This window comes from Camellia sinensis, chromosome 10 (assembly GCF_055761805.1).
Source record: "Camellia sinensis isolate YWXY chromosome 10, ASM5576180v1, whole genome shotgun sequence".
Taxonomy (NCBI): domain Eukaryota; kingdom Viridiplantae; phylum Streptophyta; class Magnoliopsida; order Ericales; family Theaceae; genus Camellia; species Camellia sinensis.
The window spans coordinates 19,338,900-19,366,388 of NC_138970.1; the positions used below are offsets into that span (position 1 = coordinate 19,338,900).

General features: G+C 36.7%; 2 protein-coding genes across 5 annotated transcripts in view; one reads left to right on the plus strand and one right to left on the minus strand.

The window, feature by feature from the left end:
* Positions 1-6,379: 6,379 nt before the first annotated feature.
* On the minus strand, positions 6,380-9,238 carry LOC145800197 (uncharacterized). The gene is made up of 5 exons (XM_082889842.1): positions 9,217-9,238; positions 7,804-9,138; positions 7,024-7,310; positions 6,838-6,927; positions 6,380-6,679 (listed from the first exon to the last, which is right to left on the minus strand). The coding sequence occupies exons 1-5, from the start codon at positions 9,236-9,238 to the stop codon at positions 6,380-6,382; spliced, it is 2,034 nt and encodes a 677-aa protein (XP_082745968.1).
* A 7,287-nt stretch (positions 9,239-16,525) lies between these two features.
* LOC114260903 (nonsense-mediated mRNA decay factor SMG7) overlaps positions 16,526-27,489 on the plus strand; it is a 47,598-nt gene continuing 36,634 nt past the window's right edge. Inside the window, exons 1-8 of one of the 4 annotated variants that reach the window (XM_028201115.2) lie at positions 16,526-16,758; positions 19,012-19,166; positions 19,498-20,106; positions 20,250-20,372; positions 21,442-21,668; positions 22,181-24,232; positions 24,308-24,446; positions 25,359-25,877. In XM_028201115.2, the coding sequence (XP_028056916.2) occupies positions 19,098-19,166; positions 19,498-20,106; positions 20,250-20,372; positions 21,442-21,668; positions 22,181-24,104 (2,952 nt within the window). In that variant the 5' untranslated portion in view covers positions 16,526-16,758; positions 19,012-19,097 and the 3' untranslated portion in view covers positions 24,105-24,232; positions 24,308-24,446; positions 25,359-25,877. Of the gene's footprint in view, positions 16,759-19,011; positions 19,167-19,497; positions 20,107-20,249; positions 20,373-21,441; positions 21,669-22,180; positions 24,233-24,307; positions 24,447-25,358; positions 25,878-27,489 lie in introns of those variants that run through there. The other 3 variants (XM_028201113.2, XM_082890947.1, XM_082890946.1) reach the window with 3 other exon arrangements.

The following is a 27,489-nucleotide window of genomic DNA, read 5'->3' on the forward strand; positions in this document are numbered from 1 at the left end:
ATAGGGCGCTCGAGCGGAGTCATGTCTCAAGCTCGAGCGGGCGTCGAGCGGAGATTTCACCCATCCAGTACTTTTACAGTACGCTCGAGCGGAAAAGTTTACGCTCGAGCGTGTACCTTTGTTGCATGTCCGCTCGAGCGGGGAAACATGCGCTCGAGCGGGACTCTGTTTTTCTGAAAATGCTTTTAAATGTGCATCTTTGCATCCTCACTCCATTCTAGGCATTCTTAGACCTAGTTTAAGGTATCTTATTGAGGATATAGATGTAGAACACACCGAGGCAAATTAGGGTTTAAGTTGTTACTTTCCCAACTGCGTAGCTTAGTGTGTTCAATCTGTTAACTGTGTAGGGTTGGCGACTGAGGAGACACGCTCTAGCTTACTGTAGCCCGAACTCTGTAAGTAACAATTGTGTAAAGATATGTTCAAAATGATTATCTTCTGAATACTGAACTGACACTGTTTACTGAATGAATGTATGTCCTATATTCTGAACTGTATTGTGGCATCCTTAGCACCTACTGTTTACTGTTACTGTTACAGAGATCTCTGTCGGTTCCCTCGTGGAACCACTACTGTTTACTGACTGATGGCCATCATTACTGTTCGGTCTTTTAAGACCTACTGTTACTGTTATGCTAATGGATGTACCACATATGACTGTTTACTGTACTGAACAACTGAAATACTGATTGAATTGAACTGTTTTCATTACCGTAAGGACATTTCATTCATAACCCCTTTACGCATTATGTTATTCACTGGGCTTTAGCTCACTGTTTATATATATATGTAGGTGCTCAGCCACCAGACCGGAGCTAGGAGCGTGGGTTAGACTCCAGTTTTGTCAAGCCAGCCTATGTGCCTCACTGCGAGGTTCCGAGCCTATCGTGTTAAGGCTTAGGGGTGTTTTACAATTCCCCCTTCTGTACTGTCTTACTGTTCTGTATAGACTGAATGTTTTCCGTACTGTTGTGTAGGGTTGAGTCCCTAGTTTGAATGAATGTAAATATTGTGCATACTGTTCTGTACTGTTTACGTATGAATGTATGAAAAAAACATATTTTGGCATACAGACTGTCACAGCTCATTGGGCATTGTTTCTTTACTGTATTGACTTCTGCCAGGCCCTGTACTCTGTTTTACTGTATTACTGTTCTGCAGGCCTTCGGTAATCTCGGATTACTGGCTGGTTACGGTACTAAACCCATAGGGCCGGGTTTGGGTCGTGACAATAATTATTTAGGCTAAAGATGAATAATTTGATCCAAATAAATTATTTTTAATAACAGATATATAACACGAAACTATATAACAAAATAATCATAACCACGGTACAGAACAGAACAGAGGGTCAATGGATCCATGACAAACAGAGGGTCACGAAGTAATTAATCAGAGGGCTAAAGGTTATTTAAGTCCTCCAAGGCATGAGACTGTCAGAGGGTCACTAAAGTGACAATTCAGAGGGCCAATGATTATTTAAGTCCCCAAGATATGGGACGTCCATGGTGGTACTTATTCAAAACAAATGTTTATAAAATCAATGTCAAATATTTTTTAAAATTTAAACAAACATATCCATGGGTTTCAATTTAAACAAATGGAGTTCAGAAAAATAATTCACGTAATTAAAACATTAACATAACTATAAAACATAATTTATATAAAAGAAGTTATGATAACTCAAAACATTCGTAAAATATATTATGGTAACTCAAGGTATAATATCACTCACCTAATTAGTAATTCCTAATTGGGCTCCCCTCCTTCGCGAGCTCACTCTCTCACCCGATCACCTTTGTTGGTTGTTTTGTTTTTTTTTTGTTTTTTTCTCTTGATCTCCTCTTCACATCAATTCTCCTATTTATATTGGAAAATGATTTTCCCCCTGAAAATTCGGCCCCGAATCCCCCGTTTTTTTTTTTTTCTCTCGTTTATATTTGAAGAGGGAGATGGCAAGAGAAAGAGAGAGAAGAAGAAAGAGAGAGAAGGAGAGGAGAAAGGGAAACAGAGAGAGAGAGAGGCAACGGCGATGGCGGGGCAAGGCGACGATGATGGAGGATGCAGTGATGAAGGGTGCGATGGTGGTGTGACGGTGACCTTCCCCATTCTCTCTCTCTCTCTCTCTTTTTTTTTTTTGCCTGGCTCCGAAGATGAAGATGATGTGTTGATGATGGTGATGCTAATGAAGATGTTGTTATTATTTTATTTTTTTTCCTGTTAGATCCAAATCCAGATCTGAAGGAGGAAAACAAAAAAAAATTGTTGGTTGATGATCTTTTTCTTCTTCTATCCCTCCAGATCTAAAGGGGTAAAACAAAAAAATAAAATAAAATGTTGGCTGATGATCTTCTTTTTCTTCTCTTATTCTTCTTTCTCTTCTGCCTGTTCTTCTTCTTCAGACAAACGAGAAGGAAAAATGGGAAAGAAAAAAAAAATCCCAAAATGACGTTGTTTTGGGATTTCGGGCCATTTGAGGGCTTCCAATTCGAGCTACGTAGCACGATTGATTTATACTAAGCATCAAACTTGCTCAGCAAGTTCATAGGGGACATGTTGCCTAAGCTAGGTAATTGATGCTCTAGAAGGCATGAACTTATCCATTTGGGATAAGTTTGAATAGTTTTTTTTATTTACTTTTTATTTATTTATTTATTTTTGGGTTCAAATTCTAACATAATTAAACCGTTAGATTACATTTTAGCACATGTCATTTAAATGCTTTCCTAGTATTTTTATTTTTATATATTTTTATTTTATTTTTATTATTATTATTTTTTATTATTATTTTATTTTTTTATTATTATTATTATTTTTATTTTTTTATTAATTAAACAATTAGGGTGTCACATTTCTTCCCTCCTAAATGGAAGTTTGTCCTCGAACTTGACGTACCTTGGTTTTCAAAAAGTGTGGGTATTTGGCTCGCATTTGGTTTTCAGTTTCCCACGTAGCTTCTTCGACACGATGATTTCGCCATAAAACTTTGACAAGAGGTATAGTCTTGTTTCGGAGAATTTGGTCCTGACGATCGAGGATCTGTACAGGTTGTTCTTCATAAGAGAGATTTTCTTGAACTTCAAGGCTCTCATAATTAACAACATGTTCTGGATCTCGAAGATATCGTCGAAGCATCAAAACATGGAACACATTGTGAACATTGGACAATTCTGGTAGAAGTGCAAGACGGTATGCTACAGGGCCGATTCTCTCTAGTATTTCAAATGGTCTGACGTAACGCGGATTCAACTTTCCTCGTTTTCCAAACCGGATGACTCCTCTTGTTGGTAAGACTTTTAAGAAAACGTGCTCTCATACCTGAAATTCCAAATTCCGTCTCTGTGTATCCGCATAGCTTTTCTAGCGACTTTGAGCTGTGCGAATTCGCTATTGGATGAGTTGAATCATATCAGTCGTTATTTGCACGATTTCGGGGCCTACTAGTTTTCTATCTCCGACTTCTGCCCAACATAGGGGTGACCGGCATCTCCTTCCATACAATGCTTCATATGGTGCCATACTGATGCTTGTGTGGTAGCCGTTGTTATAGGCGAATTCCACTAAAAGTAGGTGCTCATCCCAATTACCCTCGAGGTCCAACACGCACATCCGTAGCATAGCCTCCAAAGTTTGAATTGTTCTTTCGGATTGCCCATCAGTTTGCGGGTGATAGGCAGTGCTAAACTTCAGTGTTGTTCCCAAAGCTTCTTGCAATATGTTCCAAAAGTGAGATCTGAAGCGGGGGTCTTGGTCAGACATGATTGACACTGGGGTACCATTGTCACGACCCAAACCCGCCCCTATGGGTTTAGCATCGTAACCGGCCAGTAATCCGAGATTACCAAAGGCCTGCTTAATAGTAAGACAGTAATACAGAGTACAGGGGCATGGTGGAAGCCAAAATAGTAAATAAACAATGTCCAATGAGTTGTGAGTCTGTATGTAAAAAGATTTTTCATACGTATATACATGAACAGTACAGAACAGTATGTGCAACATTTACAGTCGATCAGAACAGAGACCTAATCCCTGTTAAACAGTACAGTACAGTGCTATCAGTCTATGCAGTTATTACAAAACAGATACGGGGATAGACAGGGGAAATTAAAACACCCCTAAGCCATAGCTTGACAGGCTCGAAACCTTGCAGTGAGGCACAGTGGTTGGCTTGACAAAAAGGGAGTCTAACCCACGCTCCTAGCTCCGGTCTGGTGCCTGTATACCTACATATATATATAAACAGTGAGCTAAAGCCCAGTGAAAAACATAATGCGTAAAGAGGTTAAGAATGAATGTCCTTACAGTAATGAAAACAGTTCATTAAATCAGTATTTCAATCATTCAGTCATAACAGTCATATGTGGTACATCCATTGGTATAGCAGTACAGTAAATAGTAGGTTTTAAAAGACCAAGCAGTCAATGATGGCCATCATAACAGTAAACAGAAGTTCCAAGATAGGAACTGACAGAGATCTCTATAACAATAGCAGTAATAGTAAACAGTAGTTGCTATGGATACCACAATACAGTTCAGAATAGAGGACATACATTCATTCATTTAACAGTAACAGTTCTGAAAGCAGTTCAGTTAACAGTCAGAAAATATTCATCTTTGAACATATCTTTACACAGTTGTTACTCACGGAGTTCTGGGCTACAGTTAAGTTAGAGCGCGTCCTCAGATGCCAACCCTACACAGTTACAGATTGAACACACACTAAGCTACACAGTTGGGAAAAATAATAAATTAATCCCTAATTTGCCTCGGTGTGGTTCTACATCTATATCCTCATTAAGATACCTTAAACTAAGCCTAAGAATGCCTAGGATGAAATGAGGATGCAAAGATGCACATTAAAAGCATTTTCAGAATTTTAAAAAAACAGGGGTCGCGCTCGAGCATCTATTACTACGCTCGAGCGGACATATAGACAAAGGATACCTGCTCGAGCGTGGACTACTCCGCTCGAGCAGACTGCAAAACATGCCAAAAGTGCTGGATGCTTGAAATTTACGCTCGACAGGCGCTCGACAGCCGTTCGAGCGTAAGACACAAGGTATCGCTCGAGCGTCAATTATTCCGCTTGAGCGGACATTAAAACAGTGTAAAGTGCTAGGAGCACGAATTTTACGCTCGAGCGCCAGTCACCCCGCTCGAGCGTGAGTTCAAAATCTGGAATTCCCAGATTTGAACCTCAAGCTCAAATCAAGTTTCAATGTATCAAATTCGATCCTTTTGAGCCCATTTTCTAGAAAACACCTCAAAACCCATAGTGTAATATATTTCAAAGCTCAATTTGTAAAATCAAGGCCCAAAGGTAGTTCAAATAAATCCAAATTCAAACCAATTATCATGAACAAGATCAACATGGGACATGCATGACTTTAAATAACTTCCAAACCTCAAATACATGCTCTAGTGAGCCAACTCTTACAAAAACAAGATGAAATCATGGTCTATAACAATAATATGAACATGCATGCACCAATTGCCATGAAATCAACATCAAAATGCAAGGACATAGACATGCATGCAAAGCCTTAATTCAATAATCTATTCCAATTTTTGACTTAGCTCTTTAAACTATCATGATCTATGCTAGATAGAACTTAAATACACAATTAAGAAGGTAATTATTCTACCTTAAGTCTTGAATTAGAGGTATGGAGGCTCAATGTTGCAAGTCTTCTACAATTTCCTCAAGTTTCCAAGCAAAACCCTCAAGAACAATTCAATCTCCTAACTCTCTTTCTCTCAGTCGGTTTGTCCCTCAAATGGACAGAGCAAATGTTGTGTTTAGGTGTAATGAAGCTTCAATATGTTTTAGATAGTGGCCCACCAATATGGCTTTTTGGTAAATAGTGCAACTTATGCCATTTATCAATATTGATCCAATTTAATCATACCAAAACACCTTTTTTAATTAAATACACCATAAAATCACATAAAATCTAATTGACACAAAATATCAATCAATTTCAGATCCGGCCACCGATAAGGCCTTCAATTAGCAGTTTAAACACAAAGACATGAACAGATAATTTGGCAAGCAAACAGATAGAATTGTAATTTAACTAATATACTCAATCAATTCGGCTTCAGTTTTCAGTCAGTCAGTCAATTAACATATTTAGCCTCAGTTTAACAGTAATCAATGGCTTATCAGTAAACAGTGGTGAGGATTATTACAACCATGCAATCGAATGATTTATTTGATGTATAGAGTGGTGAACTTAGTAAGAGAGTACGTGATTCTGATTGGTAGGAAATGCCCTGACTTCGTTAATCAGTCTTCTATAAACCATATCGCATCATTCTTTGAAACTGATTGTGGTAGCCCGACCACGAAGTCCATAGTAATGTACTCTCATTTCTATTCAGGAATAAGGAGTGGTTGTAGTAACCCCGCAGGTCTCTGATGTTCCGCTTTAACACGTTGACATTGCAAGCATTTGGAGACATGGTCTGCTATGTCTTTTTTCATACATGTCCACCAGTAGTGTTCTCTCAGATTGTGATACATCTTGGTGTTGCCAGCGTGAACTGCAAACCTCGAGCTATGAGCTTCTACTAATATCTTCTTCTTGAGCTCTGGTACATCGGGTACGCAAATTCGATTGCGAAATCTTAGCATCCCATTGCTTATAGTGAAGTCAGGATCAGGAGTAGTTTTCTGCACTTCGTACTTTTTTCTTCAAAAGTTTATCTTCACACTGGCATGCTTTAATTTATTCAATCAATGTGGGTTCTATGATTACGTTGGCGAGCAATCTATTGGTTTTGCAAGGGACGAGAATACATGCCAGACTTTCTACTCAATGTGTCTGCTACCACATTAGCTTTGCTCGGATGGTGATGGATCTCTACATCGTAGTCTTTCATAAATTCCAGCCATCGACGTTGCCGCATATTCAGTTCTTTCTACGTAAACAGATATTTAAGACTCTTATGATCTGTGTAAATCTTGCAGGTTGCACCATAGAGATAATGACGCCAGATTTTGAGGACGAAGATTACTGCAGCCAATTTTAGATCGCGAGTTGGGTAATTCTTCTTGTGAGTCTTCAGTTGTCGCGAGGCATATGCAATGACTTTCCCATTTTGCATAAGAACACAACCCAAACCATTGTATGAGGCGTCGCTATAAATTACAAACCCATAAGTTCCTTTGGGGATTGCTAGTATAGGAGCAGTCACAAGCCTATTTTTCAACTCCTGGAAGCAACGTTCCTGCTTGTCAGTCCATTCAAATGGTGTGTTTTTCTGTGTTAGCTGGGTCAAGGGTGATGCTATCTTCGAGAAATCTTGAATGAAACGTTAGTAATAGCTGGTTAGACCCAAGAAGCTTTGAATTTCGGACACGTTAGTAGGTCGTGGCCAATCCACGATTGCTGCAACTTTTTGGGGATCAACCGAGATGCCATCTTTGTTGATGACGTGGCCGAGGAAGTGTACACTAGTGATCCAAAATTCGCATTTCTTTAACTTGGCATAAAGTTTGTGATCACGTAGTGTTTGCAGCACGGTTCATAAGTGTCGCTCATGATCCTCTGGTGAATTGGAGTATACGAGAATGTCGTTAATGAAGACGATGACGAACTCATCAAGATATGGTTTGAACACTCGATTAATGAGGTCCATGAAGGCCGCTGGAGCATTTGTGATGCCAAAATGGCATGACAAGAAACTCGTAGTGTCCGTAACGTGTTCTGAAGGCCGTCTTCTCAATGCTTTCCATTTTGACTTTTAGTTGATGATAGCCGGAACGCAAGTTGATTTTGGAGAATACTTTTACACCTTGAAGTTGATCAAACAAGTCGTCAATTCTTGGCAAGGGGTATCGATTCGTGATGGTGACTTTGTTCAGCTCCCGGTAATCGATGCATAACCTTATCATGCCATCATTTTTCTTTACGAAGAGTACTGGAGCTCCCCATGGTGAGGTACTTGGTCGAATGAAACCTTTGTCCAGGAGTTCCTGGAGTTGGGTTTTTAGTTCCTTCAATTCTGTTAATGACATGCGGTAAGGAGTTTTAGAGATTGGTTGTGCATTGGGTTGAGTGTCGATGGTGAAGTCGATTTCTCGATCAACTAAGGTACCAGGTAAGTCTTCAGGGAAAACATTAGGAAATTCTCGAACGACTAGTATTGAATCAAGTGTAGGGTCTATTTGTTGAGTGTCGACCACAACACAAATACAACCACCACAACCTTTTCTCAAAAGCCGTTGGGCTATAATAGAGGATATCAAATACGAAGGGGTAGAAACTCCAGTTCCTTCGAAAACCAGCTTGCATTGATCGGGTAACCGAATAAAGATCTTTTTGGTCATACAGTCGATAGAGGCATGGTTAGCAGTAAGCCAATCCATCCCTAAGATTATGTCGAAGCTACTAATGTAGAGTGGAATTAGATCCACATACAAGGTTTCATCCTTTAAGTATAGAACACAGGACTTGTATACCTTTGTACTAAGTGCGGTGACACTAGATGGAAAAGCCACAGATAATGCATATCCCAATGGTTTAGGTGTTGATGTTAACTTGGAAATAAAATGTGATGCCATAAACGAATGAGTGGCACCAGAGTCGAAGAGAGCACGAGCTAAGTCACCACAGACAGAAAGTGTACCTGTCACAACGTTCTTCGTAGCATTGGAGTTTCCGGGTACTAACGCAAAAGCTCTTTCTTGGCGTCTCTGTTCCTTCTTCCTTCCTGTGGTGGTTTCTGGTTTCTGAGCTAGTTCAGAGGTACTTATCACAGAGTTGGTGAATTTCGGACAATTTTTCATCACATGGCCAACTTGGCCACATCTATAACATACTCCTATTGCCCAATAGCACTGTCTCCTATGAGCCTTTCCGTAACTTGGACAATTTGGAATGGTGCTACCCTTGGGAATAGTAAAACCTTGGTTAGCTGAACTAGTTGAGCTAGTAGATCCGGGATTTACTTTCTTTGGTGGGGCTGCCCTTGATCCTCCGACTGGTTCCCAAGACCGTCTCTTTTGACCCATTCCACTATAACGTACGGTTTTAATTCCTTTTTCGACGATATATGCTCGATCCACCACCTCTGCATAGGTTGGTAGTTTTAGAACCTCGAGCCTATCTTTGATTTCTACATCTAATCCTGCTTCAAATTTTCTTGCTATTCAGGCTTCTGTCGGAATAACATACGGTGCAAATCGTGCTAGTCGTGTGAACTTACTTTCGTACTCCGCCACCGACATTCTTCCTTGCCTCAAATGTAAGAACTCAGATGCTTTCTACTCCCGTAGTGATTCCGGAAAATACTTTTCATAGAACACCTCTAGGAATCTCGCCCAAGTCATGACCTCTTCTTTTTCTAGGTAAGAAGCCACCATTCCTGCGCATCTTCCTTGAAAGTGAAAGTGGCGAAGGATACTTTCCATTCTTCTGTGCAAGGTATGGCACGAAAAATCTTCTCTATTTCTTTAACCCAAGCTTCAGCTATCAACGGATTTGAACCTCCTGTGAATGTGGAAGGATTCAAGTCTTGGAATTGTTTAATCGTAGTTGTCCCTTCTCGATGTTTTGGTGACCCATTGTTTTGCAAGGCTTGCAAGAAACTGGTAATAGCTCTCTCCATAATCCGTTCCATTGGATCGGCTCCATTGGATGATGACCCGGTACCATTTCCATCGTTAGCCATAGCTATAAAACAATTTTAATAAACGTGGTGCATGATTTCTATCAATTACCTAAATTAAAACATATTCACATAATCTACAAAACATAGATAATATATTACTCACAAAACACCAGTTTTATTTATGTATAATGGTGTTGGTACATTACTTGTAGTTATGTCAATTTTAATGCCTAACCCTCCATGACAAAACGGGTTAGAACTAGGTCATGGTCAGCTCGCCTAGATACCCAACAAAAGAAAAACATAAAAACAACAAAAGAAAGGACTTTGTTATTAGGGTCTTAGGTTGAAAACAACCATGGGTACTGCAGCTGCATGTGATGCTCAAACTCCTATCCGTTTTGCTCTATACCAAAACATCGCCATACCACCTCCACTTGGTATATGGGAATGTCTGCCTCGTAACCCCACAGTTGTCATCCTATGATACGCACAGGTATCTCCATATACATCCTAATGTCACCAAAGTTAACCGTTTGAGTGTCAATTAGGTTCTGAGGGGGAGAGACTTTTGCTTGGATGTGATCACTTAAGAAAGTATGTCCTCGTCGACCCATAAACTTTGAAGGTAAAGGTGCTACTAAATAGTGAGGATATTCCTGACTCGGAGCCATGCCTACTACCCGTGTGGGTCCTAAAAACCTGTCTAAGGTACTCATAGCGTCAACCCTTAAGTATACTGGTTGGCCCATAAATCAGTTGAGGATCGAGTCTACCTGCCTAACTATTGCTTCAGAGTACCATATTTCCTCTGGTAAGTTTGAAACATAATTGTTATTTTCAAAAATTCTTTCAACGTCCGGGGGATCAGGTCCATACCAAAAAGAGTCGCCAAAGTTAAGTTCTGACATTGCCTGCACCACAGGATGCCCAACTTAGCTATAGAACCAAGAAAAGACTTATCACTATAAGGACTAAGGTGAGACCATAAGGGCTAAAAATTTATTTTATTTTATTTTTTTAAACCATTGCTCTAATACCACTTTTGCCACGACCCATCCTGATGATCAAGGCTGGATCGCGACTAGCTAATCCTAAAATCCCACAGAGTGATTCTAAGTAATTAATTTAAATAATGCAGCGAAATGAAATAAAGAATGTAGATTAATATCAAAAGCATACATAGAAATTATTATTTATTTTACGATGTAAAATCAGTCAGATAATGATTATAAGGAAAAAAAAAACATGATATCCATAACAAATTTGAGGTTTTGATCCGCAGGATAAAACCATCATTCTTTAAATTTCTTCATCTGAAAGGGGGTTTTAACAGCTATAAGCACATGGCAGAGTAATAAATATTATACTAAGAGTATGAGGGTATAAAATCACCATGGATAATTATTTAGGCTAAAGATGAATAGTTTGATCCAAATAAATTATTTTTAATAACAAACATATAACACGAAACTATATAACAAAATAATCCTAACCACGGTACAGAACAGAACAGAGGGTCAATGGATCCATGACAAACAGAGGGTCACAAAGTGACTAATTAGAGGGCCAAAGGTTATTTAAGTCCTCCAAGATATGAGACTGTCAGAGGGTCACTAAAGTGACAATTCAGAGGGCCAATGATTATTTAAGTCCCTAAGGCATGGGACCTCCGTGGTGGTACTTATTCAAAACAAATGTTTATAAAATCATTGTCAAATATTTTCTAAAATTTAAACAAACATATCCATGGATTTCAATTTAAACAAATGGAGTTCAGAAAAATAATTCACGTAATTAAAATATTAACATAACTATAAAACATAATTTGTATAAAAGAAATTGTGATAACTCAAAATATTCGTAAAATATATTATGGTAGCTCAAGGTATAATATCACTCACCTAATTAGTAATCCCTAATTGGGCTCCCTTCATCCGCGAGCTGACTCTCTCACCCGATCACCTTTGTTGGTTGTTTTGTTTTTTTTGTTTTGTTTTTTTTCTTTTGATCTCCTCTTCACATCAATTCTCCTATTCATACTAAGCATCAAACTTGCTCAACAAGTTCATAGGGGACACGTTGCCTAAGCTAGGTAATTGATGCTCTAGAAGGCATGAACTTATCCATTTGGGATACGTTTGAATAGTTTTTTTATTTACTTTTTATTTATTTATTTATCTTTGGGTTCAAATTCTAACATAATTAAATCATTAGATTACATTTTAGCACATGCCATTTAAATATTTCCTAGTATTTTTATTTATATATATTATTATTATTAATTAAACAATTAGGGTGTCACAATATGTATTGGGCTCGAGGCCGTTTTGTTATTATTGGGCCTGAGACCGTTCTGTTATCTGTCATTATTGGACCCGAGGCCGTTCTGTTATTATTGGGCCCGAGGCCGTTCTGTTATTATTGGGCCCGAGGCCGTTCTGTTAGTATTGGACTAGAGGCCGTTCTATTATCTGTTGGTGTGTTTAGTAACGTTTACGTTTTCAGTTTATATTTACAAAAATTTTATAAAGTGGTTTTTTTTTATTTTTTGTTTATTTTTAGAAAAACATAAACTACAAATGCGTTTGGTAATTAACAAAATGTTTAAAAAAATTTACAAATATAAAAAAGAATGAGAAATGGCAAGTGGTGGCAAGTGGCGGTAGAAGACGGTGGTGAAAAGTGGTGACGGTGGGTGGTAGATGGTGGGTGGGTGGCAGTGGCGGGTGATGGGTGGTAGCGAGTGGGTGGTGGTGATGGTAGCGGCGGGTAGTGGCAGGTGGGTGGCGGATGGCGGGTGGTGGCGGGTGGGTGGTAGTGGGTGGGTAACGGTAGTGGGTGGTAGGTGGTAGCGAGTGGGTGGTGGTGGTGGCGGGTGGTGGCAGCAGGTGGGTGGGTGGTGGCGGGTGGGTGGTGATGGTGGGTGGGTGGATGGGTGACGGTGGCAGGTGGTGGTGGGTGGTGGTGGTAGGTGGGTGGCAGGTGGTGGTGGGTGGTGCGGGTGGTGGTGGTGGCGGTGGCGGTGGCGGGTGAGTGGATGACGGTGGTGGGTAGTAGGTGGTAGTGAGTGGGTGGTGGGTGGTGGTGGTGGTGGTGGGTGGTGGTGGTAGGTGGGTAGCTGGTGGGTAGTGGGTGATGGGTGGTGGGTGGGTGGTGGCGGCGGCGGGTGTCTGGCTGGTGGTGGCAGGTGGGTGGTGAGTGGTGGTGGCAAGTAGGTGGCGGGTGGTAGTGGCGGGCGGTGGATAGTAGTGGCAGATGGTGGGTGCTAGCGGGTGGATGGCAGGTGGGTGGTGGGTGGTGGTAATGGTGGTGGTGGTGGTGGCGAGGGGTGGGTAGTGGTGGCGAGTGGGTGACAGGTGGGTGGTGGGTGGTGGGTGGTGGTGGCCGGTGGTGGGTGGTGATAGCAGGTGGATGGTGAGTAGTGGTGGCAGGTGGTGGTGGGGGGTGGGTGGTGGTGACGGAAGACGGTGGTGGAAAATGATGGCGGGTGGTAGCTAGTGTTGGGTGGTAAAAAAAAAAACTGAAAACTCAAAATGGAAACACATTTTTTGTGTTTTCATTTTTTGGCTAAATTTATAAACTGAGACAACTGATTTATAAATCAAAAATTTTACCAAACAAGTTTTTATTTGAGTTTTTTAAATTTTTGTAAATATAAACAGAAAACTGAAAACGTGTGTTACCAAACGGCAGCCGTTCTGGAATGTGTTGTTGGAAATGACATACATGTAATACATACATATTCTTCAAGACACACGTTTATTTACATGCCCTTATACATTATTATTATTCACTGAGCTTGACTCATTTCGTATTCATATATGTTTTGTAGGTGGTTAGCTTAGAGACCAGCCCTAAGTCAACTTTAGATGCCCTTTGTGGACATTTTTTGTTAAGTCTAAAGTGGAGTCTTTTTGCCTCTTAAAGAGTTCAGTGTCACATTTTTATAAAATTCTTGATCGCTTTTGTTAAATATTTTATGGTCATGTAACTTTTAGGTTTTTAACTATTTGTACGTATACTTGCCTTGGATTGTATTTATATCTGAAGTGTGCATGTGAACTTCGTCGTTTAAGGGAAGTTGTATATAATGATACTGGTATATATGCACGGCTCGATGGACGTTCTATTATTTAATTGCTTTCGCTTTAGGCCCCACCATTGGATAAATTATATTCTTAAATTGTTATTTGAGGCCTAAGTACAGGCCGATCATGTCTTAAACTTTTAGGGACAGGTTTGGGTCTTGACAGTTGGAGAGAATTTGGACACTTATGAAAAGTATGAGAAATTATATTTTGGCCTTAATGCAAATTTATATGTTGTTCTAAATAAATTTTGATTGGTTAAAATAGTAGGTCTTATTATTTTTGTTTTTATTTTGAGAAGACAAATGGATAAGTATCTAATTATCTAATTTTGAATGGTGTTGAGTAATACTCTAAGACCACCCAGTACCTTCTCGAAAAGAATTGTCACATTGAAGATGGAGGGAAATGTAAGCAATAATCATAACTATTTAAAAATATCATAAATAAGTATATACACCAAATCATAAAGTTAATTACGAAAGGCGATATGTACCATCATTTGTTGATACGAATTTAAGGAAAACTTCAATAAAAAATTAGCGATTAATGCAAAGTATTAATCATGTTCATTTAAAATAGTGTAAGCTAAATTACACAATAATTGGTCTTAAATAATAAATTATTAATCATGTTCATGTAAAATAGTGTAAGCTAAATTACACAATAATTGGTCTTAAATAATAAATTATAAACTAGTGACACAAATGAGAAAAGTAATATAATGGCCTTGTTTGGTTTGTGTTTCCTAAAATTTTTTTAAAAAAATTCTCTACAAATAAGTTTTCAAAAGTAATCAAACCAAACAAATATTTTTAAATTTTTTTTTAAATTTTTTTTTCAAAACTTGTTTGGTTTACAAGTTTTCTAAACAAATCTCTTTTATACACATCAAATCAATCACTTTTTTCAAAACTCTCTCTCAAAATAAATTTTCAAAACATCTTTTAAAAAAAACAAACCAAACAACTTTTCGTATTTTTTATCTTTAAAACTCATCTCCCAAACTCAAACCAAACATTCCCAATATGTCCATAATCTCATTCCCCTTATGATCCGTTATCTTACTAACATAGTAACATGTCATCGCTGCCTTTCACGCTCTCTACAACTCCACGTCCCCTACTTTTTTTACATTTTCACAATTTCTTGATACAACCCACTCATCTCCTATCATCTTAGTACATCACGATCACTGTTTCTCCACAATTTTATTACAAACTCAATCATATTTCCTTAATTTCATTGCCACTTGCAACCTTCTCATCCCTTTCATTCTTAGTTTTATTGTTTTTACCCTTCATTGATGTCACTCTAATATCCCTACTCCATCTCACATACTTAGCCAACCAATTGTAATCTAATAATTGAAAACCTTAACTCAATTTCTTTTAAATCATATATATCTTGTACTCGTAATTTGGAGATGTTGGTTCATTTTAATATCATTTATTTATTTATTTATTCATTTTGTTCATGAATCTTCCTTGGTTCTTATTCATGAATTTTATGTTGTTCATGAATGGAGATTCATTGTTTTGGTGTCTTTTTGTCTTGTTCATGTATGGAGTTTAAGTGGTGAATTCATGTTTGGGTACATTCTCCATTTTCTCTAGGTTCATGGCCATTATTGTTTTTTGATGTTTTTTGTAATGTCCTAGTGACCTATAAATAATTCTCTCTTCTACTCTTTTCTTCAACAACAAATCAACACATCAATTATTTTCTATACAAGAGAGATTACTAGAAAAGAAAGGTGTTTTTCTTAGTGGAGTTTTGGGTTCACCATCTTGTGTAGAGTTGTCTTGAACCATACAACAAGTGGTCGGGCTGTTGTATCTTGGAGGGGACATGTCATAGTTTTGTGACTGCTACATCGGTATTTGGATTTTTTCAACCGCGGTGGGCTTGATTTCCTTAAAGAAAATGAGATATTCGTGCCTCAACCTGATCTATTTGTATCTATTTTTCTTTGCATTATTTATCAACAAAATATATTTTTTCTGATATTTTTACCACCAACAAGAGAGTTTTGGATTTTGCCTTGGTCACCATCATTACATATGGAAAACGGGTGATAGGGTTGTCGCAACAATTAAGAGATATTGTGGGTGTAGTGAAAGGAAAGCAGGGAGTGAAAATAAAGAAAATAGTGAGAGTATATTGGGAATTATGAGAATGGTAAAAAGATAAAATATAAATATTAAATTTGTAAACGTAAATAATAAAAAGTATCTGTAAAAATTTAATTTGTGACGTAGATTTAAACTCGCCAATTTTTTTCAATTCGTTCATATATAGTTAAATCAAGCGCCTAACACACGTATATATATGTTTGAGACACTATTAATTTTACACTTTATTTCAAATTAAAAAAAAAAATTTAGATATATTAAAATGTTAAGATGGTTACAAATGCTTATATATTTTTCATAAAAAAAGATAAATTGTACTAACCTCCCTAAAGTTTTAAATAAAATATAACAAGTTTTACATTTGTTTATATAAATACACAAATTTTTATTTAGGTGGTCAAAATTAATACAAACAATAGAACACACAAATATAAATAATGTAAAGTGTATGAAAACATAATTTTTTATTTATAAAACTAACGAATTACTAATAAAAATATATAAGTGTTATGTGAAATAAATATTTTAAATATCATAATAATTATACTAAATTTATACAGTTTACCTAAATTTATCAGATATATACATATGTTAGGGAGGTTTTGGGTTTTTAGACTAAACTTGGGGTAAAATGGAATTAATTGAAATTTAAATATTTAAATATAGGTGATAAGTTTTAAGACTATAGTTAGTCGGTCATATTCGCATGACTAAAACAAGAAAAGGCTTCTTGTTTATGTGTTTTCATGTTCATTCCAACAACAATGGCTTGAAAAGACAACCCAACCAAACCCTAGACTCGCCCTAACTCTCCTCTCTTGTCCTCGCAGATTATCTTTTCTCTCCGAATTATCCTTCAATTCACCGATTCTCTGCGCGACGAGACCTTTGCAGATCTGATTTCGTAACAGGTAGCCATAATTTTAGATTTCGAGGTTAATATATTTGCTTTTGCTTTTGCTTTTGTTTTGTTTGTTTGTTTGTTTGTTTTTTTTTTTTTTGTAGTTTTGTTTCAAAATCGATGCTTACGTAGTGGGTTAACATGGGTTCTATATATAATTTGGAGTTTCAAGGTTTTTGGGATTTATTTCTTGGTTATATGAGAAATTTTGATCGACATGTTGGTTTTCGTTGTCTTGATTTCCTCTTGGACCCCTTTTTATCCCTTTTTTGCTTTCTCTCGGTTTTTTTCTTTGTATTTTTTTTGGTTGAAGGTCAATTTAATAGAGGTGGTTTTGAATTTTTTCAGTTTCAGGTGTGTATATGGGGGTGGCTAATAGTTGGGTGTTCTTTTATGGGGAAATTGCAAATCAGTGGTAAGACCAAAAATAAATTGCAAATCATGGAAAAGTTTATCACTTTAATTATTAAAGTTGATAAGCTTTACCATTGATTTGCAATTTGTTTTGAAAACTTACACTGAATTGCAATTTCCCCATCATTTATCTGTGCATAGGCTTGTTTGGAAATTTTCTTTTTTAATGGATTTTTGGTTTTTAATGATTATGAAAAGACGTGTAAAAAGTAGAGAATGATTTGACAATTTGTTATTGCTTTTGGGCTAAAACTATCCTTTCCAAACCAGTGTTCTGATTGCAATTAAGCAATCTAGCTCCCAAAAACCCGTGTGCCACTGTTTCTATAATTTTATCTGCATATGTTTCCATTATATTTTATTTGTGTTTTATAGAAATTATATGCGGAGTCATAACCGCATGGCCTATCTCTAAACACGAACAGTATCATCGCTTCATGGTAGACTCTGTAACTGCCAGTACATTTTCTTCTAGGTCAAATAATAAAAACTAGTAATCTCCATAATACCGAGGTTTTGATACTTTGTTGTTATTTTATGTGGAATAGATGCACTGGAATTATTTATGGCGATCTTCATGGTTGTATTAACTATTGAACAAAATCTTGAGAGGATGTTGCAATTAGAGAAGGAAAGAAATAGCATTTTCAATTATTTTGAAAATGTGTAGGTGCATATGACGGTTTGGACATTTTAAAATTTGAAGTTCCTTTTTTAACTTAAGTGCAAATTACACTGACCTCTCTTGAAATTTGTGCATAATATAGATTCATCCCACATTATGGAAACTACACAGATCACCCTTGTTAGTGTTTGTTTTTTAACAACTCTAACGGGAAAAGGAAAATTACATCATTAACCACATATTGAAACAAAATTACCTAATTATCCTCACCTTACCTCACCTTCAAACCCATGACAACTGTCCTCTATGTTTCTGTCACCGGCAACTCTTCTCACCCTCCGACCTTCCACTCCCACCATCATCACTCTATGCCATTATGGAAACTACACAGATCACCCTTGTTAGTGTTTGTTTTTTAACAACTCTAACGGGAAAAGTAAAATTACATCATTAACCACATATTGAAACAAAATTACCTAATTATCCTCACCTTACCTCACCTTGAAACCCATGACAACTGTCCTCTATGTTTCTGTCACCGGCAACTCTTCTCACCCTCCGACCTTCCACTCTCACCATCATCACTCTATGCCACACCCCCCCCCCCCCCCCCCCACCCACCCTTCACCCCCCACCCCCCCACTTCCATCGTGACCACCATCAGCGTGAAAATGACCTCCACTGCTTATGACTCAATCCCCCAACACCATTTTATCACTTTCCTCAAGTTTGATTGGAGTTTCTCGAAGTAGAGGTATTGCTTATGAGGGAGGGAGGTTGTGTCTCTAAATTTGTGAAGTAACCATGTCGGATACTTGACACTGGGGTAAGGTCATAGGATATGTGTCTGATATGCGTAGTTGGAGATTTATGAAAAAAATATTATAAGTAGTCTACTTTACTACAACTACGCATGAGATACACGTAAATGCCATATTTTAGCTTGTAAACACCATTTTACTCTTAAAAATTTAGACAAGTATTTAAGAAATATGAAATATAGCTTTGTCTCAATGTCCTTGACAAGAGAATTAGATGAATTTGACACTTGAATTTGACATGAGTATTTAAGAAACAAAATAAGTGTTTAAGAAATAGGAAATATAGCTATTTCAGCAATACTATTTTTTTTTAAGACTCAGATCTTATAGATATGTTTGTGTTTGTATGTGCCTTTTGAATTTGTTTAAAATTTTTTGTTCTGATTGAATTGTTATTCTGCAGGCAGTTTCCTTTAGTTTAAATGTCGTGTGTTGCTATTGAAGCTACATCTTTTGGAGCTGAATTTAGTGAAAGTTGTTTGATGGATAATGACTATTCCGATGGATAATACTTCAGATCTTTCATCAAGGGATCGCGTTCAACGTCTTTATAGCAATGTATGCCTTGCTTTTTCCCAGATTTTATTTATTTATTTATTTTTTAAATTATTATGGGATAGAACAATAGTACAAACAGAGTGTATGCCCTTTGTGCATATACCTGGAAAGGGTATAGCAATCTAGTCATATTTCATGCACAAAGGGTAAAAGTAATGTGCATGTGCATCATTTTGGGAAAACACAGATGAAAGGATGTGGGCATTAAGCATTATGCCGAGTGATCATGTCAAAGAACTTTCAGTATCGTTGTCTTCTTATATTTTGTTATTATTTTATTTGTATTGATAGTGACCAAGTTGTTTGATGTTTGTCTATTTCCTCATTTTAGAATGTTGAGTTGGAGAATAGGCGCCGGAAAGCAGCACAAGCCAGAATTCCCTCAGATCCCAATGCATGGCAACAGATGCGAGAGAACTATGAAGCTATTCTCCTTGAAGATCATGCTTTCTCTGAACAGCATGAAATAGAGTATGCTATATGGCAGTTGCATTACAGGAGAATTGAGGAGTTACGTGTGCACCTTAGTGTTGCTCTTGCGTCAACAGGATCGACCACTCCTCAGAATGGGAAAGGTACCACACGACTTGGACCTGAGCGACTCACAAAAATTCGTTCTCAGTTTAAGACCTTCCTTTCGGAAGCAACTGGGTTTTATCACGATTTGATGGTTAAAATTAGAGCTAAATATGGTCTACCACTGGGTTATTTCTCCTATGATCAAGAAAATGAGATTTTGTCTAAAGATGTAAATATATCTGCTGAAGCGAAGAAAGGTTTGGTCTCCTGCCACCGTTGTTTGATTTACCTTGGGGATCTTGCTCGTTACAAAGGGTTATATGGGGAGGGTGAGTCCAAAGTGCAAGATCTTGCAGCAGCGTCAAGTTACTATATGCAAGCTGCTTCACTTTGGCCTTCAAGTGGCAACCCTCATCATCAGGTGATCCCTTTTGATCCATTGTTACATAGCTTTCTTATATTTGATGTCTGTGCTACGTTCTGGTGTGGCTTATTCTTTTCTTTATATGGTTGTCTTGTGGTGATGAATCTATGTCATTAAACTCATCCTTTGCTTTTTTTCAGCTTGCAATACTGGCTTCTTATTCAGGGGATGAACTGGTGACAATTTACCGATATTTCCGAAGTCTGGCAGTTGATAACCCTTTTACCACTGCAAGGGATAATTTGATTATTGCATTTGAGAAGGTAAGAACTATTAAGATGATAGAAGTGTATGCCATGGCCTCGTTTGGTTTGTGTTTTGAGATATTATTTCAAAAATAATTTTATGAGGAGAGTTTAGAAAATTTGAAAATTTGTTTCGTTGTATATTTTGAAAATAGTTTTGGAGTTTGGGATGATTTGATATTTTTTTTTGTAGTTGAATAGATGGGTGTGAGAGAAAAAGTGAATTGAGAAGGAGAGATGAGAGAGAAAAAATGATTGATTGATGTGTAGTAGAGAGAAGGGTTTTTGAATTAAAAAAAAAAAAAAAATTCAACCAAACATGCCCCCATATTTCTTCAGCATACTATTCCAGTTTTATTTTTTATTATCAGGGTTAAGAACCATGAAGTTTATTTAATGACTGTACTAAGGTCTTGAAAAAAAGGAGATGCTTAAGAAGTTTGGGTCATAGATTAAGTGCGTATTGACCTTTGTTTTTTGACTTGTTGGTATGGGCATATCTTTTCCATGAGACCATATGGATAGGTTTATAGGCTTAGCTGAAAAGTGTCTGGTAGGTTCCGTTTGATTAGAAAGTAATAAATGATGAAAGGTGAAAATGGTAAAAAGTGAAGTTGAAATAAAAGAAAAAAAAAATGCCCAATTAGTACACATTAATGTGTTTTTGGGAGGGAAAAATAGGAATTCAAATTATAAGTAACTATTTTGATAACAAATTTAAACTTTCTTGTATTTTCATGTATTTTTTGCAAGAAATTAGAAGCTTAGTTACCATGCTATTATGAGTTGTACAATAAAATTAACTTTCTTGTAACTTCAATCACTTTCATGCTAAACAAACTTAGAAAAAATTTATTTATTTTTCCATTTCCTTCACTTTCTACCATTTTCATCTTAACCAAACTGAGCCTTAGGTACAGACTAAAGATTTGGATTCAAAGACTCAGCTTTTACCTGCAAGTGTAGTTGATGTTGCTTTGCCTGGCAACAAATGAAACATGAATAGTTTGGTTTCTGTTGTAAAGTCTCTGTATAAAATCTGTAAGAAATGTTAATTATCGTCCTACCTATACTTTCTTTTTGGCAGAACCGTCAGAGTTATTCCCAGCTGCTTGGGGATGCCAAAGCTTCTGTCAAGAAAACCCCTGTGCGGATGACTGGAAAAAGGAGACAAAAAGGTGAAACAAGGGTTCCAAAAGATAATAGAGTAGAAGCTAGTTTTGTGAAGGAAAGATCATCTAGTATACATGAAACTCTTAAAGCCTTCAACATTCGTTTTGTTCGACTGAATGGCATACTTTTCACACGGACAAGGTATGTCTTCTGACCAATGGGATAAGTTTACATATAACACTAGCCTAAGAAGCAGACACATCTAAGAAGGTGGCGTATCGTGCCACACATACCTCGTCGAACACATCCCAATACCTATCAGACATGTCGTCCAAACATGTCAACTATTTTTAAAAAATTTCGAGACTTGGATGTGCTTCATATAGTTCAGGAACACATGTCTATTGCGTAGACACATATTAAACATATTGTAAGTTTGAATAAAATAAATTGAAATCCAATGATAAAAAAGAAACTACATAAATTTATACTAAATTCTCTTTCTTTAGAATTTTACTCTTTGAATTAAATATTTATATATATGACATATATTCATTGCTTATCCTTAAATAGGCATATAGACAATTATATATTTTTTAATTGTGTCCCCCATGTGTCGTGTCCATTTTTTTGAGTCCATGTTTGTGTCTGTGCTTCTTAGGCACTGGCAGTCCAGTCCAATTATGAAGTAACACTTTGTCGTCTTTTACCAGCTTGGAGACATTTGGTGAAGTTTTCTCTATGGCTAAAAGAGATTTCCTGGAGCTTCTTTCTTCTGGGCCAGATGAGGAGTACAGTTTTGGTTCAGATGTTGCCGAGTGTAGACTTGTGATTATTAGATTGATAGCCATTCTCATATTCACTGTTCACAATGTGAACAGAGAAACTGAAAATCAGTCTTATGCTGAAATTTTACAACGTTCAGTTATGCTCCAGAATGCATTTACTGCTGTTTTCAAGTTCATGGGACACATTCTTGAGAGATGCATCCAGTTGAATGATCCTTCAATGAGCTATCTGTTGCCTGGCATCATGATTTTTGTGGAATGGTTAGCATGTCGGCAAGAGATTGCAGTTGGCTCTGAAGTGGAGGAGAAACTAGCTAGTGCTAGATCCTTTTTTTGGAACCACTGTGTTTCCTTTATGAACAAGCTCTTGTCAAGTGGATTCTCGTCAATTAATGAGAATGAAGATGAAACATGTTTTTTCAATATGAGCAGGTATGATGAAGGTGAAACTGCCAATCGGCTTGCATTGTTTGAAGACTTTGAATTAAGAGGATTTCTGCCTCTTCTTCCCGCACAACTAATCCTTGATTTTTCAAGGAAGCATTCATTTGAAAGTGATGGTGGCAGTAAGGGGAAGAAAACTCGTGTTCAGAGGATTATAGCAGCTGGAAAGGCTCTTGCTAATGTGGTTCAAGTTGGTCAACAGGGAATTTATTTTAATCCAAAGTTGAAGAGATTTGCCATAGGTGTTGGGCCACAAATGTCTGATGATGATTATTCACTTTCTAGTTTGGAGATCCCCAGATTAAATGGTACTGAGCAAGAAAATGTATCAGAAAATCACTTGAATCTTGGCCTTTTGCAGCCAAAGGCACAGCTATACATGGATGGGGAAGAAGAGGATGAGGTGATTGTCTTCAAACCAACTGTACCTGAGAAGCATGCTAATGAGGTTGCTTCAAAATTGACCAATTCTGAGGTTTTGGGGTCTGGTGTTAATAGCTTCAAGGTTGATTTGGGAAATCATGTTGGGTCTGTTTCAGCATCAAGTGATGTTTTCATTTTGCAGAATGATTTCAATATGAGTTCAAGGCCACAGCCATCTCCTGCTAACAGTACTACCCAGTATTTGTTACCAATCCAACCAAATACTTCAAAATGGCTGGTAGAACAAGAAGTTTCTATTGCAAATGAACCAGCCAAGTTGAGCTTTTTGGAGAATGGCTTTCGTATGAAACACGAGTTGCAAAATCAATTAGGAGCTTTGCAGCCTACTGCTCTTTCTGTTCCATTTCCTCATCAGTCTGTTAATCTCAGTGCTGGACGTCAATATCCAGTTCAGGTCTCAGAAACTGCAGTCCCTTCTATGTTTGATTCAATTATGTCACCAGCAACTGTTTTGGATAGCTTGTCCATGCAGTTGTCGTCAATGGTGTCATCAGGTTTGAGAAACAGTCCAGTAAGCCGACCTGTTAGGCATTCGGGTCCCCCACCTGGGTTCAGCTCCATTGCTCCCAAACTTGTGGATGAGTCCTCGTCTGGTGTATTATTGAAGAATGAAAATCAACCAATGGATGATTATAGCTGGCTAGATGGGTATAAGTTGCCATCATCAACACAAGGCTTTGCGTTCAATAATTCCACAACTCAGTCAGCAGACACATTTCGTCCTGCGATTAAGAACGATGGCTCGATGGGGATGGTAAGCTTTCCCTTTCCTGGAAAACAAGTATCAACATTGCAAGTCCATGCAGAAAAACAGAAAGGCTGGCAGGATTATCAATTTTCGGAACGTCTGAAACTATATCATGAGCAGCAGCAGCAGCTTCAGAAAGGAAATCAACAGCCTGTTACACTGCCAGAGCAATATCAAGGACAGTTTCCCTGGGGAGGTCGTTTCTTTGTGTGAGATGATTATGGGATATAGTCGGTAAGACGATGCATTTTTCAGGCTTTTCAGACTTTACTATAAATTATAATAAACTATGGTTTAGGCTGTTGAGGTGAACTGATTTCATTTAGTGATTCCTGTGAAAGGTATTCAATTTTTCTTAGTCTTTCCCTTTAATTTTTCTGAGAGTCAAGTCTTGATGCTTTCTCTTTGCCATTCAGGAGGTGAACAATCTACTGTGATGGATGTCCGGTGGCCTGGTGCAGCCAGTTCAGACATTGTCTTTGCAGTGTGGCCAATGTTACTTTCTGTTGGAGCATGGATGGTCTTGGAGTGTTGCAGGCACCTGCTAATGAACAGGTCTCTCTCTCTCTGCATGCACTATTATAATTGAATCTGAAAGTGTATTTATTATTAAGTCAACTCGGTCTCTAGTATTTTTTGAATGATTATGATTAAAGTATTTAAAAAAAGGGTAAATTACAAACATACCCCTAAGGTTTACTTAAATTACAAATTATCCCCTGTGGTTCTAGAAAGTACATTATGCCTCATAAGATTTCTAATTTCACAACAAATAGGTCATTTTGTTAATAAATCATCAAGTTAATTAACAGTTTTTAATAATGTTAAAATTTTATTTTAATTAAAATTTCAGATAATTTTATTATTGAATTGGTGAACAATTAGAAATTTCACTTTTCAATTAATTCTGTTAAATAAAAAATTCTGACAGGGATTGTAATTTTTCAAACCACAGGGGGCAATTCATATTTTAAGTAAATCTCTGTAGGTGTATTTGTAATTTATCCTTAAAAAAATGTTTGCTTGGATTATTTTTTAAGCTAAATTGCATCATGTTTATCTATTGCGTGCTAATATCCAATTAATAAATGTTTATTTTACTGAAAAATTTGATTCACTTCACACATAATTTGTTGTGGTTGACAGGGCCGAGGACCGGTCTTTAATTAAGAACTTTGACATCAATGAAAATTTGATGTAGTTAAAAGTTTACTCAATTTTTATGGCACCAGTGGATTGAATTGATGTTTGGTTTTTATCTTTTGTCAACACTAATGGCATAGATACGTTGGAAACTTGAGCCAAAATTTTGACCATGAGTCAGTCCTCTAGAAAACTTTGTGGAGCCGTATTGTCTGGTTTAGTTCTTGCATTTTAATGTCAATAATGCTTTCTTTTATGTTCAGCATTTATTGGTTTATCAGTATTGAATTATTGGCCTTATTTCTCTTCTTGTTTTTTACGCAGCTGGTGCCAAGCTTTCTAGACCGCATGAATGGAGATCATGAAAATGGGTGTCGGAAATGTGGATTTTATGAGGGTAAGATATCCTTGTCTGGTTTGATGGTTGGACGTGTAACGTGTAAGCAGCTAATATTGGATGGTAGTGGGCAAGTTTTTGAAGTTGGATGGAATGAAGTCCTAGCTATTCTACTTGATTGATTAAAAGGTAAGTATTTGTTCGTTGGGGAGATGGGTAGTTTTTGCGATACTTGCCATGAGCACGGCAGTTCTTGGCTGGTGAGTGTTTGAGATAGAAAACATCTTTGCAGTCTCGGCAGAGCTGCCTATAAGTTCTGGGGAAAAAACTATGGAAAAAGTAGTTGTCTTGGGTTGGAATTGGATGTTAGATGAAAAATAAGTACATGGTTAAAGATGCATTTTGGTATTTCTTGTCTAATGCCTTATGGTTGTGTATGAACTTGCCCTAAAGTTGCTTTTTTGGAGCGTTTGTGAATCAATGCAACTTCAGTATTGTTCATGGATGTTTTTACAGTTTAAATACTTCAGTACAGCATCTTGCTTTGATGAGTACTTGGTTTTGATTATTGTGTTGAAATTTAGAGAATATGTTGAATGCCATAACTTTGGCCTCAAATAAGTACCTAGTGCAGGTGGATTCATAAGAAATGTGTTTGACCGATGTCAAAATTGTGTGTGGACTATGTTCTTGACACTGGAAATTGTGCGGACCTCCCACATCTAATCTCACCTGCGTCGGTGAGAAATTTTCCCACACAAGGAAGTTTTCTTCTGAAATTTGATTCGAAATTGTGTACTCACAAACATAATTTGACAAAGAAGTTGTAATTGTCCGAAATAGGCCTTAAGAGTCTATAAATAGATATTTTGTTGGATTGGGTGGAAGCAAAAATTATTCTGTCTTTTTGGAATATTATGTGGTTGTGTATTCGATCAATAGTAATGGTATTTTGTGATTCTTAAAAAATATATTTTTATTTTTTTGAGTCCCAAGTATTAAACACTTTATTGGCTAGGCAACCACCAATGGGATTGAGTATAAATTCAAAAACACAACTTAATTTACATTTAAATAAATTTAAAAAACAGGATAAGAAAATTAGTTTGAGTTAATATGATACAACAATATTATACATTACATTACAATATAGTTTAGTACAAATAGTGAAAAATGTCAAATATTTTATAGTTGTTTGTATTTGTTATATATAATTTATATATATATATTTTATATATTAACAAGAATTCAGTTTAATTGGGCTGATCGGGTTGTGAGAATAGTAAATTTTAACACAAATATTAACTAAATTTATAATTATATTGTTCAAACTTTAATTTTTTGTGAATTATATCTAATTTATATATATTAACAAGAAATCGGTTTAATCTTGGGACCACATGATCTTTCCCATTCACACTACATGCATAAAGGAGTGGTGTGACTCAGCTCGCAAGTCACTATTGTAGAGAGTTTATTATGAGGTGGAGTTCACCACTCTATCCATGAATTATCTTTTATTATGAGGTGGAGTTCGCCACTCTATTCATGAATTATCTTTTTATAATTTGGTTAGATATAATTGAATACAAAAATTTTAAAAATAAAAAACTTGCGTGTAAGTCCTAATTAACTTAATTTGGGTTTGTAGCCCAAGTAATCATGAAAGGATAAGGTATTAGTGTGGCTATATTTCAAGTTAGAGTCAATGGAATGGCGTTGGCATGTTATTCAAATTTAACTCTACTAACTTATTAACATCTTATTATGTGACCCAGAAAAATAAAGAGGGATTTATGTATAGGTTCAATTAAGTGGACTTATTGTTTAATAAGTCTTATGATAATTAATAATTTTTTTACAATATACTATTAAAAAAACGTTACCAATTGTTAATTTTCAGTGATAGTTTAAAAAATTTTATTAAAAAAATATCACTAATTATAAATTTTAGCTATAGTTTAAAAAAATCATTACAAAAATGTCATTAATTTTTAACTTTTAATTGCAATTTAAAAATTGTCACAGGAAAACGTCACTAATTGTAAGTTTTAGCGACAATTTATAAAAATCGTGACAAAAAAACTCACTGATGGCCAATTTTTAGCGATATATGTA

Coding starts and splice junctions, on each gene's coding strand:
- LOC145800197 (XM_082889842.1), bottom strand. CDS start 9,238: ATGTCGGTGGCGGAGTACGAAA. Junction 9,139..9,216: donor GTCGGTGGCGGAGTACGAAA/GTAAGTTCACAC, acceptor AATTTGAAGCAG/GATTAGATGTAGAAATCAAA. Junction 6,928..7,023: donor GCGATCTAAAATTGGCTGCA/GTAATCTTCGTC, acceptor CTGTTTACGTAG/AAAGAACTGAATATGCGGCA.